The 14,039-nt window shown below is 42.4% G+C and overlaps 1 protein-coding gene across 1 annotated transcript in view; it reads left to right on the top strand.

Moving 5' to 3' along the window:
* Window positions 1–502: 502 nt before the first annotated feature.
* Window positions 503–14,039, top strand: part of USP40 (ubiquitin specific peptidase 40) — a 148,661-nt gene continuing 135,124 nt past the window's right edge. The window contains exons 1-4 of the mRNA XM_077448206.1: window positions 503–584; window positions 7,039–7,245; window positions 10,475–10,542; window positions 12,282–12,395. Coding sequence (XP_077304332.1) covers window positions 7,041–7,245; window positions 10,475–10,542; window positions 12,282–12,395 — 387 coding nt within the window. The 5' untranslated portion in view covers window positions 503–584; window positions 7,039–7,040. The remainder of the gene's footprint in view (window positions 585–7,038; window positions 7,246–10,474; window positions 10,543–12,281; window positions 12,396–14,039) is intronic.

Here is a 14,039-nt window from a genome sequence, read left to right as displayed (position 1 = left end):
GTGACTATGTAGCTTGTAATTGTAGACAAGCTCACACACACCTACCTCACTAGGTTGGCACTATAGTCATGGCTCTGCTTGTTTTTTTAAGTATTTTTTTGAAGCATTAAACAGCATAAGTTGATAGTTCTTATGTGTTACTTTATAAATCACCTAACTTTCTCAGCCAAATACATTCCTACATTACACCACAACTTCAAATACTGTATGAATATCCTGATTCCTGACTGCCAGTGCCTAGCCACTCACAAAGACCACGGCCCCGCCCACAGCATAAATGAACAAGCTGGGATACACAGTGGCACGCCCCTATCCTAAACCTGTGTCTGTGGTGTGAACAGATTTTGTGTGCCCTGATAAGACTTTAAATAAAGCTGTATCATTCCGAATGAAAGAGCTCCGCTTCCTTCCCGGAATGAAGCAGAGCATGCCGGTATTTGTAGTTCACTAGACTCTTCGTGTCGTTGATTTGAATTTACTGAAACTACACACCCCAGCATTCCTCACACCTAGACAAGAGTACACAATAAACATGGCGGCTTCCATGTAGCACTTCCCCTGGTTAGAAAACCTTCTGGTGACAGGTAAAGGGTGGTCGTGTAAGCGGTGTGTGGGAAATGTTCAGCTCTGCTCCCCGAGGTGGGCTTGGGGTTGCTGTGTGTGTCTTTGGAGCCATGGCTGATCGTTGTGTGTGAGGAGATGACCCGGGCTTCCTATCGTTTAACCCTGTGTGTGTGTGTGTGTGTGCGCGCGCGCGCGCGCTTCCTTCCTGTCTATATTCACTGATGCCATGTGTCAGGTTACAGAGTGTTCATAGCAAATAAAGAGAAGACCCCCGTGTCTTTGCTGTATCACTGTGTGTATTGATTGGTATTCCCATTAGCTATGGAATTCCCAGAATCTTTTTCACCCTGATAATAGCAGTGATCAGTTGGCTTCCTGCCATTCACACCGGTCTTGTGGTCATTTTAACCACTTCAATACCGAGCGCTTATACCCCCGCCCAGACCACTTTTTAGCTTTCAGCGCTGTCGCTTTTTAAATGACAATTGCGCGGCCATGCAACACTATACCCAAACAACATTTTTATCATTTTGTTTTTACAAATAGAGCTTTATTTTGGTGGTATTTAATCACCACTGAGCTTTTTGCGCTATAAACCGAAAATTTTGAAAATGTTGTAAGTTTTCTCCTTCGCTGACGGCAGGGCTCTAGTCGCATGGGAACGGAGTTCCTGTACATTTTCCACAACAGGAACTCGGTTCCCGTTAGCAGTCCTGCAAGATTTTGAAGTATGTGAGCTGTGTAGCAGGTGCTACACCAGCAGCTGCCGACACAGCTCGCAATAGTAAGTGCCGCACACCTGACCATTCAGGCATTGCCAGTAGGGGGCCCCATGACAGCTTCCTCTTCGATCTACCTGTCAATCACAGCTAGCTGATGGGTAGATCAGGTCCCTGCTGCTAAGAGATTGTATTTAGTCAGACCTCTCGTGATGCGCTCCTCCCCGCCCGCCCCTCCTGATTTTCTGTCTCCTCACCCCCCCCAGTCTCCTGCATACTTTCTCTGTGTGTCCCGCTGAATCCCCCTTCCTCTATCATCAGTGCCATATGTTGAGAGAACCCAGAGGAGAAGCAATATGAAAATTGGATGAAAAATACCACTTTTGAAGTGTTCGTGCATATGAGCGTATCATTTTTTATTTATTTTGGTGGAGGAGTGAATCTTGGGTGGGAGTTCCCACACTTTTTTTTTCCTCAGGACTTGACCCCTGGCTGACGACCACTAATATGCAGCACTAATGGACACTGATAGATGGCATCATTTATGGGCACTGATTGGCATCGCTGGTGGTCATGGGTGGGCATCCTGGGGGGTTGGCACTGATAATTAGTGCAAGCCACCCCCCCCCTTTCCCCCCGCCAGGAGAGCAGCCGTTCAGCTCTCCTCTACTCGCCTATGCCAGACACGATAGAGGAAAATCCGATACACGGCTTTTCCTGTTTACACTGTGAACAGCTGTGATTGAACACGGCTGATCATGTGGTAAAGAGCCTACGAGACAGGCTCTTTACCTAGATAGGAGTTGCGGTGACAAACTGACACACCACCGTGCTGTGTGCCCCCCGGCTTATCCCGCTGGATGTCATATGACGTTCAGTCAGGATAACTTAACCACTTTGTTCACGTCATATTGCTATATGGCAGGCAGGAAGTGGTTAAAGCTGACCTCCAGACAAATATAAGACACACAAAATAAAATTTTTGTTACCCCAGCATTTCGTATTCCTTATATGTGGTTGTTGTACCATGTACCTTGTAATTCTTCCATTTGTGTGAAGTCCCTGCTGTTCCTGACAGTCCTTCTACTTTCCTATTTCAATGACCATGCTAGGCATGAGAGCACATCCATCCCAGTATGGTCCATTTTCTGGCTGTGTGGAGAGATAACCTGCCTGTCCTCCAAGGGCCAAGACTTGTGCTGACATGTTCCCCTGCACAGCTCTTCACTAGAAAGATTAGTGTCCTGCTGTTTCTCCACCCCCAGCTCTCTAAGCCCGATATGCAGCTAAGAACAGAAGTCATGTGATCACTAAAAAAAAATAAAACTGAATATTGTATCAAATACATAATTTACCTTTCCTGGCACCAATCCATGGCAACATACTGGTGGTAGTACCCTTGCCTACTTCTGCCCACAGGACCAGTGCATAGCTGTAAAGTATTTTTTCCCACACAGCAGCCCATTCCCTGTACATCACTATGAACGAACTGGGTGAGTTTAGTATGCTGCCATGGATTGGCACCAGGAAAAGAAAATTACGACCGTTGTAGTGCTGAAGGAATGCTCCATAAAAGAACCTGTTTGGCTGTCCTGCCTATCGTATTGGTTGAAGTCTCTGCTACCCACGATGTTCATATGCTGCTGGTGGAATATGCAGGAATTACTTTCGTTGGCTCCAGCCCAGCTGTATAGTGGGCTTTAGGAACTGCAAAGCAATTGTACAACTGGCACCTACTATGCTTGTTGGTTAATAAGGAACTACATATAGCTGTTCTGGCTACCTAAACAACCATTGTTTACCAGTGTGTTATCTTTGATCTGGATGTATTGAGCGAGTTCTTAACCCAAGGCTGGTCAAAGCAACCCCACTGTGGGATAGACAGATGAACACCCAGAGGCGTTTGATGTAATGACAACACCAAAGCTGTAAAGTGCCTGCCCAAGGCTTCTTATATCAGAAGCTGACTTCAGATGAGGCTAAATGCCCAGATTGTAGAAAAACAATTGAGCACCATCCACGATACCCCCCCCCCCCCTTTGCACCAGCATCCAAATCAATAGGATAAGTCCCCGGGGTATCCCTTCTCTTACAAGGGGGCACACCCCAAAAGCCACCCCAAAATCCCAGGCATTCACGCAAGTAAAAAAAGGGCACCACGGACAGCACCCAGAACCTTTTACAAAGTGGCTGAGTTCCTGGAATTCAGCTTTAAGCATTCCTTTACTGTGTGACAGAATTGAAAATTGCTTCCTAATATGTGTTGCACTGCGGTGAAAAAATGTAGCAGGATAGCAGGACCCCCCTCCCCCTTTTTTGTTTTGTTTTTGGTGCATTGAGGTGTGTAGCAACCTATTTATCTTGAATGGGCTGGCTAACACAATGTGCTTCAGGCCGCAGACATGGTACTGCTTTCTGCTGTAAATGGACCTTTGAACAGTTCTCCAGTATCCCCATTGGAGATTTTTTTTTTTTTTTTATGCTTTATTCCTGTCTTGGTGACAATTTTAAACATTTTGGATTTTACCTCACTTTCAGTCCCAGTAAATATGGTCACCAGCAGTGATGAACTCTGGCATGTATATACCAGGATCCAAAATATGGGGAGCCAGCCAGGAGCTGTCTTCTGTACGGGCCAATCATCAACAGTCAGAGCATTCCCTGCCTCATAGTCACATGGATACACATCCCTTGTATGTGTAGCTACATGGTATGAAGTGCCCTGCTCTGATGATTGGCCTGTACAGGTGACAACTTCCTGATACGCTTGTACACGTTTTTAGATCCTAGTCCGAGGATGCCTAAACTCATCACTAGTCACCAGGACTAATGAGCTGAATTTCCCCAGCAGGGACACAGCAAAGTAAAAATCTTTCCTCATCCTATACTATATGCTATTTGACCATTTGAGATTTAAAGTCAATCAAAATCTTTAAAATGCTAGCAATTATATCAAGCTATGCAGTGAGACAGAAAGTAGGAGAGTGTTCACTAGCTACTTAAAGCGGGGTTCCACCCTAAAGTGGAACTTCCGCTGATCGGAAACCCTCCCCCCCCCCTCCGGTGTCACAATTGGCACCTTTCAGGGGGGTGGAGATACCTGTCAAAGACCGGTATTTACACCCACTTCCGGGCATAGACTCCCGTGGGAGTCTATGCCTCTTCCTGTCCTGCCACGCTGTCTGCTGGGACACACACGGGTCTCGGAGACAGAGTGGACAATTCCTATTGCGCTGCGCGACTCGCGCATGCGCAGTAGGGAACCGGGAAGTGAAGCCGATTCGCTTCACTTCCTGATTCCCTCACCTAGAATGGTGGCGGCAGCAGCCGAGAGCCGAGTGATCGATCGGCCTCGGCTGCCGGCATCGCTGGACCCCTGGGACAGGTGAGTGTCCATTTATTAAAAGTCAGCAGCTGTAGTATTTATAGCTGCTGGCTTTTAATATTTTTTTTGCAGGTGGAATCCCTCTTTAAAGAGGAACTGCAGTCTGCTCACATCATTTGCAATAAAAACCTCTTTGACGTTCTGAAGCTTCTCTCCAACCACTTTACATATTTTTTTATATATACTGTGATTCTGCACTTGCCAAATATGCTGCAGAAATCTCCCTCCACTAAGTCTGGCTGTATCCATTTTAACTGTGGGCAGCTGAAGCTGCTGCCTGCTCACTTCCTGAATTTACAGACGCTCAGAGGCACACCTCCAGCTCTGCAGCTCTCATTCGCCCTTGTATGACTCACCCCCCCCTCCCTTCCTGGCAAACTCTCACAAGAGTGAAAGAGCGAGCTGTGCATGATTCATAAGTCTAGACTTTACCAGACAAGCCAGAGAAGAAACAGGAAATGGGCTGTATAAGGTATTTACTGGCAGAAAAAAAGTTTTACTATCCAAAGTTAAAACAACAAGGGCAGAAGATTTACTAGATGGAAAGTTGAAAAAAAATCTATCATGCAAAAAATGGATAGAACTTCGCTACTTATACCCCTTTTTTATATTTATAACTTTTTAACCACTTCAATACAGGACATTTATACACCCTTCCTGCCCAGACCAATTTTTTAGCTTTCCGCGCTCTCCCACTTTGCCAATTACTCATGCAACACTGTACCCAAACAACATTTTTAAAAAATGTTTTCATACAAATAGACCCCAGGGTTCTAGGTGCATAAATTACACCTCTAATTTCCTAATGACCTATTACAATTGTGAAGGTCCTGGAGCACCAGGACAATGGAATTGCCCACAAAATGACCCCATTTTGCAAAGCAAACACCCCAACATCTATTCTATGAGGCATAATGAGTCTTTTGAATGGTAAATTTTTTTTTTCCCACAAGTCTTCGGAAAACACGAAAAGAAAATACATTTTTTTTTTTAATTTTATTTATTTTTACACAAAGTGGTCAGTTTATAAGAGATTTCTAACTCAAAATATGTATATAGCAAAAATGACACCCCAAAACACTTTATGCTACTCCTCTTTAGTATGGCGATACCAAATGTGTGTGACTTTTACACAGCCTGGCCACAGACAGAGACCCAACATGTAGGGAGCACCGTTAGGCATTTTTGTAGCATAAATTACACCTCTAATTTCCTAACAACCTATTACAATTTTGAAGGCCCTGGAGCACCAGGACAATGGAATTACCCCAAAAATTACCCCATTTTGGAAAACAAACACCCCAACGTCTATTCCATGAGGCATTATGGGTCTTTTGAACAGTTTATTTTTTTTACACAAGTCTTCAGAAATCGTTTTACACAAAGTTGTCAATTTATAAGATATTTCTGACACATAGCATCTATATAGCAAAAATTACACCCAAAACACATTCTGTTACTCCGCCTGAGTATGGCGATACCACATGTGTGAGACTTTTACACAGCCTGGCCACATACAGAGGCCCAACATTGAAACCTTCAGGCGTTCTAGGATCATAAGTTACACATCTCATTTCATTCCTACCTATCACACTTTTGAAGGCCCTTGAGCACCAGGACAGTGGAATTGCCCACAAAATTACCCCATTTTGAAAAGCAAACAACATATATTCTATGAGGCATGGGCTGGTGACAGGTACTTGGGTACTCCGATGGGCTGGTGACAGGTACTAGGGTACTCCGATGGGCTGGTGACATGTACTTGGGTATTCCGATGGGCTGGTGACATGTACTTGGGTACTCCGATGGGCTGGTGACAGGTACTTGGGTACTCTGATGGGCTGTGACAGGTACTCGGGTACTTTGATGGGCTGTGACATTACTTATTGACCCCATATCTCACTGTAATAGGAATAAAAGTGATCAATTATTTTTTTTTTATTTTTTTTAAGAAGCCTGGACCAGCTTCTATTATAGACAGAACACTGGTGGTTGCTGGTCCAGGAGACGGGACTTCCTATTAAAGAGGCTGCTGAGTAAACGGGAGATCTGATGTGCTCGCCCCATTACATTCCCCCCCCCCCCCCGTTCCCTCCTAGGCAGCCCAAATTGCAGTATCGGCGTATAACATGCACACTCTTTGCACCCCATTTTAAGGGTGAAAAAGTGCGTGTTATACGTCAATAAATACAGTATGTATTTCAAGAGTTGGCATTGATGTGACCTATGTATAAAGGATCCTACTCTTGTTAATGTGAAACTAACATTACTAACATGACAGAGATTGAGGTAGCAGTAGTAAGCCATAGCACTTCTCTCTCTTTCTCTCTTCAACTCATTTTGTTTCTCATGATTGTACTCTTTGACTAGAGATGTTTGGGGACTTGTTTGAAGAAGAGGAAGATTTCTCATTCCTATCAAACAGCACAACTAGTAATGGCAAAAAGGCAAGAGCCAAAGATTTTGAAGTACTGGAACCGTGTGGAGAGACCAAACTAAGTGGCCTTAGGAACCAGGGAGGTACATGCTACCTTAACTCTCTGCTACAAACTCTGCTTTTCACCCCAGAATTTAGAGGTAAGGTTGGCATGCTTTTTCTTAAAACCTTTCTGACTTACTGTTTCTACTTCTGGCTGTAAGGGCTAGTTCACAGCACAAAAATGTCCTCCAGAATCCATCTTAGGTAAGTTTCTGCATATATGCGTTTTTTCTTGCGTTCCAGTAAATTTTTGATGCATTTCCAAATGCGTTCTAGATGCTTTTTTTTTTTTCTTCCTCCTGTTTTCTTTCTCTGTACTGGGGCCCAGTGCGTTTTGATGCATGTATGCACATTTTGGTGTGTTTTTGGTGTGTTTTAATGCATTTCAGTATAGCTCTGTGCAGGAAAAATGCAGCATGCTCTACTTTTTTTTTTTTTTTTTTTTTTTACTGGAACGCACTGAAAATGCAAGCACTGGTGTGAACTATGCCATAGAAAACCATGTAACCTACTTTCTATTCATTTTAGATGCAGAAATACTAGCTCTAATGTTTTTTTTATATTTGGTGTCTCTCTATATCTATCTTTCCTGTATTTCCAAAGAAAATAGTTTTTTGTTTTTTTTCGCTTCCTGTTGACTCAGCCTATCAGACCTCACATACAGCTAAAATACCATTTTCTTTGGGCTGGCTGTTTGAAAAGTAAAGATTCCTGTTGTACCATCTCTCACCTTGACGTTAATGGCTGCACAGGTCCCTGGACTCACAAGCCAGACATCATAAAACCACATCCTACACTAATAAGAGCTAAGAAGCCTGAAACAGCTGTAGGCCAGTTGGAAATACTGATTCTGTAAAATTATGGCTACATCTGTGCTGTCTATAAAAAGAGTAATAACACAACACACTGATTGCTATGATTAACCACTTCCCGACCAGCGCACAACGATGTACGTCGACAGAATGGCACGGGCAGGCATATTGGCGTACATGTACGTCCAATATTCGTTGCCGCCGTGCCATCGGGAGCGCGCCGCCGGTGGCGCGCTACCGCGCTGGTCGGGACCCCCGTGAGTCCGGTCGCGGGACCCGCGGACTCGATCGCCGCGGGCATCCCCGCGATCGTCTCACGGAGCGGCCGAATGGAGGAAATGCTGTATAAACAACATTTTTCCATTCTGCCTAGCAACTAGTGACGCTGATCTCTGCTCCATGTAATTGGAGCAGAGATCAGTGTACACTAAATGAAAGCCCAACCCCCCCACAGTTAGTAACACACCCCTAGGAACACTTAACCCCTACACGGCCACCCACTGGTTAACCCTTTCACTGCCAGTGTCATTTACACAGGAATCACTGCATTTATATAGCAGTGATTACTGTATAAATGACAATGGTCCCAAAAATGTGTCAAATGTCCGATGGGTCCCCCACAATGTCGCAGTCACAATAAAAATCGCAGATCGCCGCCATTACTAGTAAAAAAAATAAATAATAAAAAATGATTAATAAAAATGCTATAAAACTATCCCTATTTTGTAAACGCTATAACTTTTGCGCAAACCAATCAATAATCGCTTATTGCGATTTTTTTTTTAACCAAAAATATGTAGAAGAATACGTATCGGCCTAAACTGAGGGAAAAAAATGTTTTTTTATATATTTTTGGGGGATATTTATTATTACAAAAAGTAAAAAATAATGCGTTTTTTTCAAAATTATCGCTCTATTTTTGTTTATAGCGCAAAAAATAAAAACCGCAGGGGTGATCAAATACCACCAAAAGAAAGCTCTATTTGTGGGGAAAAAAAGGACGTTAATTTTGTTTGGGAGCCACGTCGCACGACCGCGCAATTGTCAGTTAAAGCGACGCAGTGCCGAATCGCAAAAAGTGGTCTGGTCTTTGACCAGCAAATTGGTCCGGTCTGAAAGTGGTTAAAGGAAACAGTCAGGTTAGAATTATGAGTTGCCTTACTGACTTGCTTTTGAATGTTTCTATTTCTAGGGCTATTGTGCTTATTCTCTCTTCAGTACTTGAATAGTAAATTTTTTGCTCATATGGCCAGTTCAAACTGGTTGTGATGCATCAGCACATGTTGCCTTAATTGAAAACCATGTTGTCATGATTGGTGTATCCATCCATCCATTCTGCTGAAGATTTATTTACATTTTTTAAAAAAATGTTATGTATGTAAATGTCCAGCTTAGCACTATCGCCTCTATCCTCAAGCTTCCTAATTGGTCTGTCACTGTGATGGGTAACCTCCCTGAACAATCAGGAGGCTCATGAGGCAGAGAAGGGCACGCTTTACTCTTGCAGGAAAAGTCTAAATCTGCACATAACTTCAGCTGTTTGCATCTGCTGTTTTTTTTTTTTTTTTTTTACATGCAGATTTTGCTGAAAGTAACCTCTGCTAATGCAGTTTTGATCATGTTTGCCACAGGTTTCTTAAAAGTAAATCTTAAGCTTGGCGAACCTTGACACAATTCAAAATACAGAAGTAACTGTTGCAATTAGTAAAATATCAACAGATCCAGAGATACATTCAGCTGAAAATAAATAAAATAGCATTTTTTTCCCTGTGAATCCTGACCCTGGCTATCTCTGGAGCGTTCTTCTTAGACTCAGAGACCAGTCTTTGCATGAACATTCAAAAGTGTCATCTATACTTCAATAAGTCAGTAGGGTTACGTTACTAAAATCAGACTGTGCACTTTTCAAGTGCAGTTGCACTCATTTTTAAATGTGATCAAACTCTGCTGATTTCCATCATCCAAGCATGTGCAAGCAAAAATGATATTTTCCTTGAACCTGATTGGGTATTTTTTTTACAAAGCAAAGCTTCACCACCTTCACCCAAATGACTTGTACTTGTATATTATGCAGCCACTGCAGTTAGAACTCCAGATTAGTGACTTTATATAATGTTCTGACAGGTTTCCTTTTAAGGCCTAGTACCCACTAACATAAAAAAGGGGTGTTCATGTATACACCTGATGAACAGTCGATGCTGCCTGTAACTAATACTTGTGTGTGCATGCTAATCGGTACTGCTGCCAGGGTTTGCACAACTTTATAAAAAGGATTGGCAAGGGCAAAAGCATAGATGGAGCTTAACCAAGGTTTTTAAATTCCATAAGGTCCTAAAAAGGTATGTGCTGTTCTACAAATCTAATTTAGAGTAGCCTCTCAGGAAGAAAACCAGTTTCTAAGTGTCCATCCTCATGTAAGCAGAGATCATACCTATGATGTTGTGTGCCTCAACAAATTCTGCAAGAAAATCATTTGAGGGAGTATGAAAAAATCCTTTTATTTCCCATTCTGTAGAAGCCCTTTTTGCCTTGAGCCCCGAAGAGCTTGGATCCCTGGAAGATAAAGATGTGCCAGATTCCAAGGTATTTGTTTGAAGGACAGGTCCTTTTTCTTATTATGTGGATATGATTGTAAGTATCTGATTCTATGGTACCATAGTTTATCTATTCTAGGTATGGCAATCTTTACAAAGGTTACATTGGACCAGCTTGCATACCTGTGGGAACCCTGTAGACTCGTAGAGGCTTAAAATCACTGAAGTAGGCTGCTTTACTACATAAATCTCTACCTGCTTCTGGGTCCTGTGTCAAGCGACTGTTCTGCTGCATTGTGAACACAAGGTTGCTTGGCACAGGCGCCATTCATGTGGCACTTTGAATTTTCTCAATGAATGCAAAGCGTTCTTTGGGTGGACAATGGGGTGAGGTGGGGAGATGACATCACGTTTTTTACATTGTCCAATCGGAGACTTTGCATTAAATAAGAAAAATAGAAAGTTTTCTCTGAAAGCACAGGACCCGAAAGCTAGTTTCAATCACTGTAGTGGCAATGCCTACTACAGTGATTTCCAGTTTCCAGGGGACTTCCCAGGTATGGCTACAGGCATTGTTCCATGGTGGACTGATGGAAAAAAAGCCATTGCTTATCCACTTCCCACAGTAGGATATACTGGTACATCCTAGAGTTTAAGTGGTTATAACAAGAATCATGGCAATTGCTGCAGCCACGATATTGTTATCAACATTTTTAGTGGCGATATAAATGTGATCTGGATGGCTATAATCACCCCATCACTTTTACAGAGGGTGGAAAGGATGCCACCCATTGCCTTTCCTGTCCTCTCCCTTTCCTCTGGGAAGTCAGGGACCTATGCGACCTGTTGCATCGGAAGCACTGCGAAGAGTGGATGGAACCTCCATTCTCTGATTTCTTCTGTGACGTTAGAAACTGGAAGTGATGATGATTTTGTACCTTCTGGTTTCAGCTTTTCGTTTAATAAACGTTACCAACTAGCGCTATACAAGTCATTCATTCATTCATTCAGTAAAGTTTGATTGACTGCTCTGAACGGCAGAGAAGAGATCTGGAGTCTAAAATTCCCCAGATCTTGCCATTAAAAGTACCTGTCACTGCCCATGCTGTCACAAGGGATGTTGTTCATCCCTTGTGATAGTAATAAAGTTGAATTAAAAAAAAATAAAAAATTAAGACCGTAAAAATGTAAAACAGAAAAATGTAAAACAAATAAATACATTAAACCTTTTATTTTTGTTTTGTTTTATTTTTTAAACCTCTCTCGTCCCCTGTGCTTTTACGCAAATGCAAAAGCACACACATGTAAACCATGATCACACCGCAAATGTGAGGTCACCTAAGGATAATTTATTGTACCATAGTTTGTTTCCATTCCACACAGGCATGCGCCGTTTTAAAGTGTGATGTGTTGGGTATCTATTTACTCAGTGTAACATCATCTTTTATATTTTACAAAAAAATGGGTATTATGTCGTTTGTCAGTACTATAATTCAAAAAGTGTATTTCTTCCTGAAAATTAGCATTTGATAAACGGCTGCGCAAATATTATGTGACATAAAAATTTGCAACAGCCACCATTTTATTCTCTAGGGGCCCCTGCTTTCAGAAAATATATAATGTTTAGGGCTTCTAAGTAATAAATTTTCTAGCAAAAAAAATGCAGATGTACATTGTGAGAACTGTCAGAATAGCCTTGGGACTATAGAAGTTAATCTATTTCAAATATATAATTGGAGGTGGGTTTAATACATCACCTGTCTTGCTCACTATGCACTCTTCTTCCAGGTTCGGATCATTCCATTACAGTTACAACGACTGTTTGCTCAGCTTCTCCTCGTGGATCAACAGGCCGCATCAACCACTGACCTCACAAGCAGCTTTGGCTGGGATAACAGTGAGGTCTGTAAATCTCTTTCGGGTTAATATATACCGTCAGAAAAAAATGCCCCCAATCCGTAACTCGCAGTACTTAGTTTAGTTAGCTAGAATTCAGTCCATTAACCCTACTCTTCCTAGAAATTGCCTTTCCTTCTACCATATCCCCCCAACCCATTATATACCCGTGCATATATTCACCTCTTACCCGGTCTCCCATTACCAGAGGAAAAAAAGTGGTGTGTGTGTGTGTGTGTGTGTGTGTATATATGTATGTGTATATGTATATATATATATATATATATATATATATATATATATATATATATATATATATATATATATATATATATATATATATATATATATATATATATACATACAGGGCTCGACAAACCCGGTCGCCAGGTCGCATTTGCGCCTAGATTTCGTGTCCTGGCGACTGGGGCAACGCTGCTGGGGTATCCTGTTTCCATTTGGACCCCGAACTCCGCCGCGCAATTCCATCGGGCCGCGCCGGCCAGTAATTGAGGCCGCGGCTTTGCGGCCTTCTAAAATCTTTCGGTAGTCTGGCGCCATCTTGTGGTGGATGTAGAAATTACACCCTATTCCAATAATGCTAATTCCTAATGGAGTGAAGCTCCCCTGCCTTTTTTTTGCCCAACGGTGAGTGTGGTGGCTGGTAAATGGCTTCTCATTATAATATATATATATATATATATATATATATATATATATATATATATATATATATATATATATATATATATATATATATATATATATATATATATATATATATATATATATTATTAAATTTATTTATATATATATATTTTTTTCAGGCGGACCTGATCGAACCCTTAGCAGGGAAATGGCAGTAAATGAGCGGGAATATGTCGGAAATAATAGTCACATTCTTTTGTTAACCACTTCGTGCCCACGCTATAGACGAAAGATGTCTACAGCGCGGACACCAATTGCCGGGAGGGCGTCCCTAGACATCCTCCTGTTTACTTCCCCTCTGCACGCTGCCATGGGCGAGCATCGGGGAAGTTCTGTGTTGGCCGTGTCCCTTGGATACAGCCAATCACAGATCATGCTAAATGACCAATCACAGCGGCCATTTAGCACTCGAGCGGTGTGTCCAATGAGAGGTGATCTCATATGTGGGGGGCTGGGGGCTATCTTCCCCTCACTCGTCTCCATGTCAGGCCAGGGACAGGTCCAGATCGCCGTCACGGACCTGGCTCCTAACTTTTTTAGCTGGCTCCTAGATTCCAAGCAAATTTGTCAACCCCTTATATATATATATATATATATATATATATATATATATATATATATATATATATATATATATATATAATGCACCGAATTGGTTTTTGGTGCCGAAAATGAAAAATACACTTGGCCGAAAACCGATATCGAAAATGACTGTTTTTAAAAAATATTTTTATACAGGAGGTGGTCAGAGACTGGGGACACGGTACAGGAGGTGGTCAGAGACTGGGGACACGGTACAGGAGGTGGTCAGAGACTGGGGACACGGTACAGGAGGTGGTCAGAGACTGGGGACACGGTACAGGAGGTGGTCAGAGACTGGGGACACGGTACAGGAGGTGGTCAGAGACTGGGGACACGGTACAGGAGGTGGTCAGAGACTGG

This window comes from Lithobates pipiens, unplaced genomic scaffold (genome assembly GCF_037356315.1).
Source record: "Lithobates pipiens isolate NorthernLeopardFrog02 unplaced genomic scaffold, aLitPip1_a1.2 Scaffold_22, whole genome shotgun sequence".
Classification (NCBI taxonomy): Eukaryota; Metazoa; Chordata; class Amphibia; order Anura; family Ranidae; genus Lithobates; species Lithobates pipiens.
The sequence above is the reverse complement of the archived record's forward strand: the minus strand, read 5'-3'. Positions and strand labels throughout refer to the sequence as shown.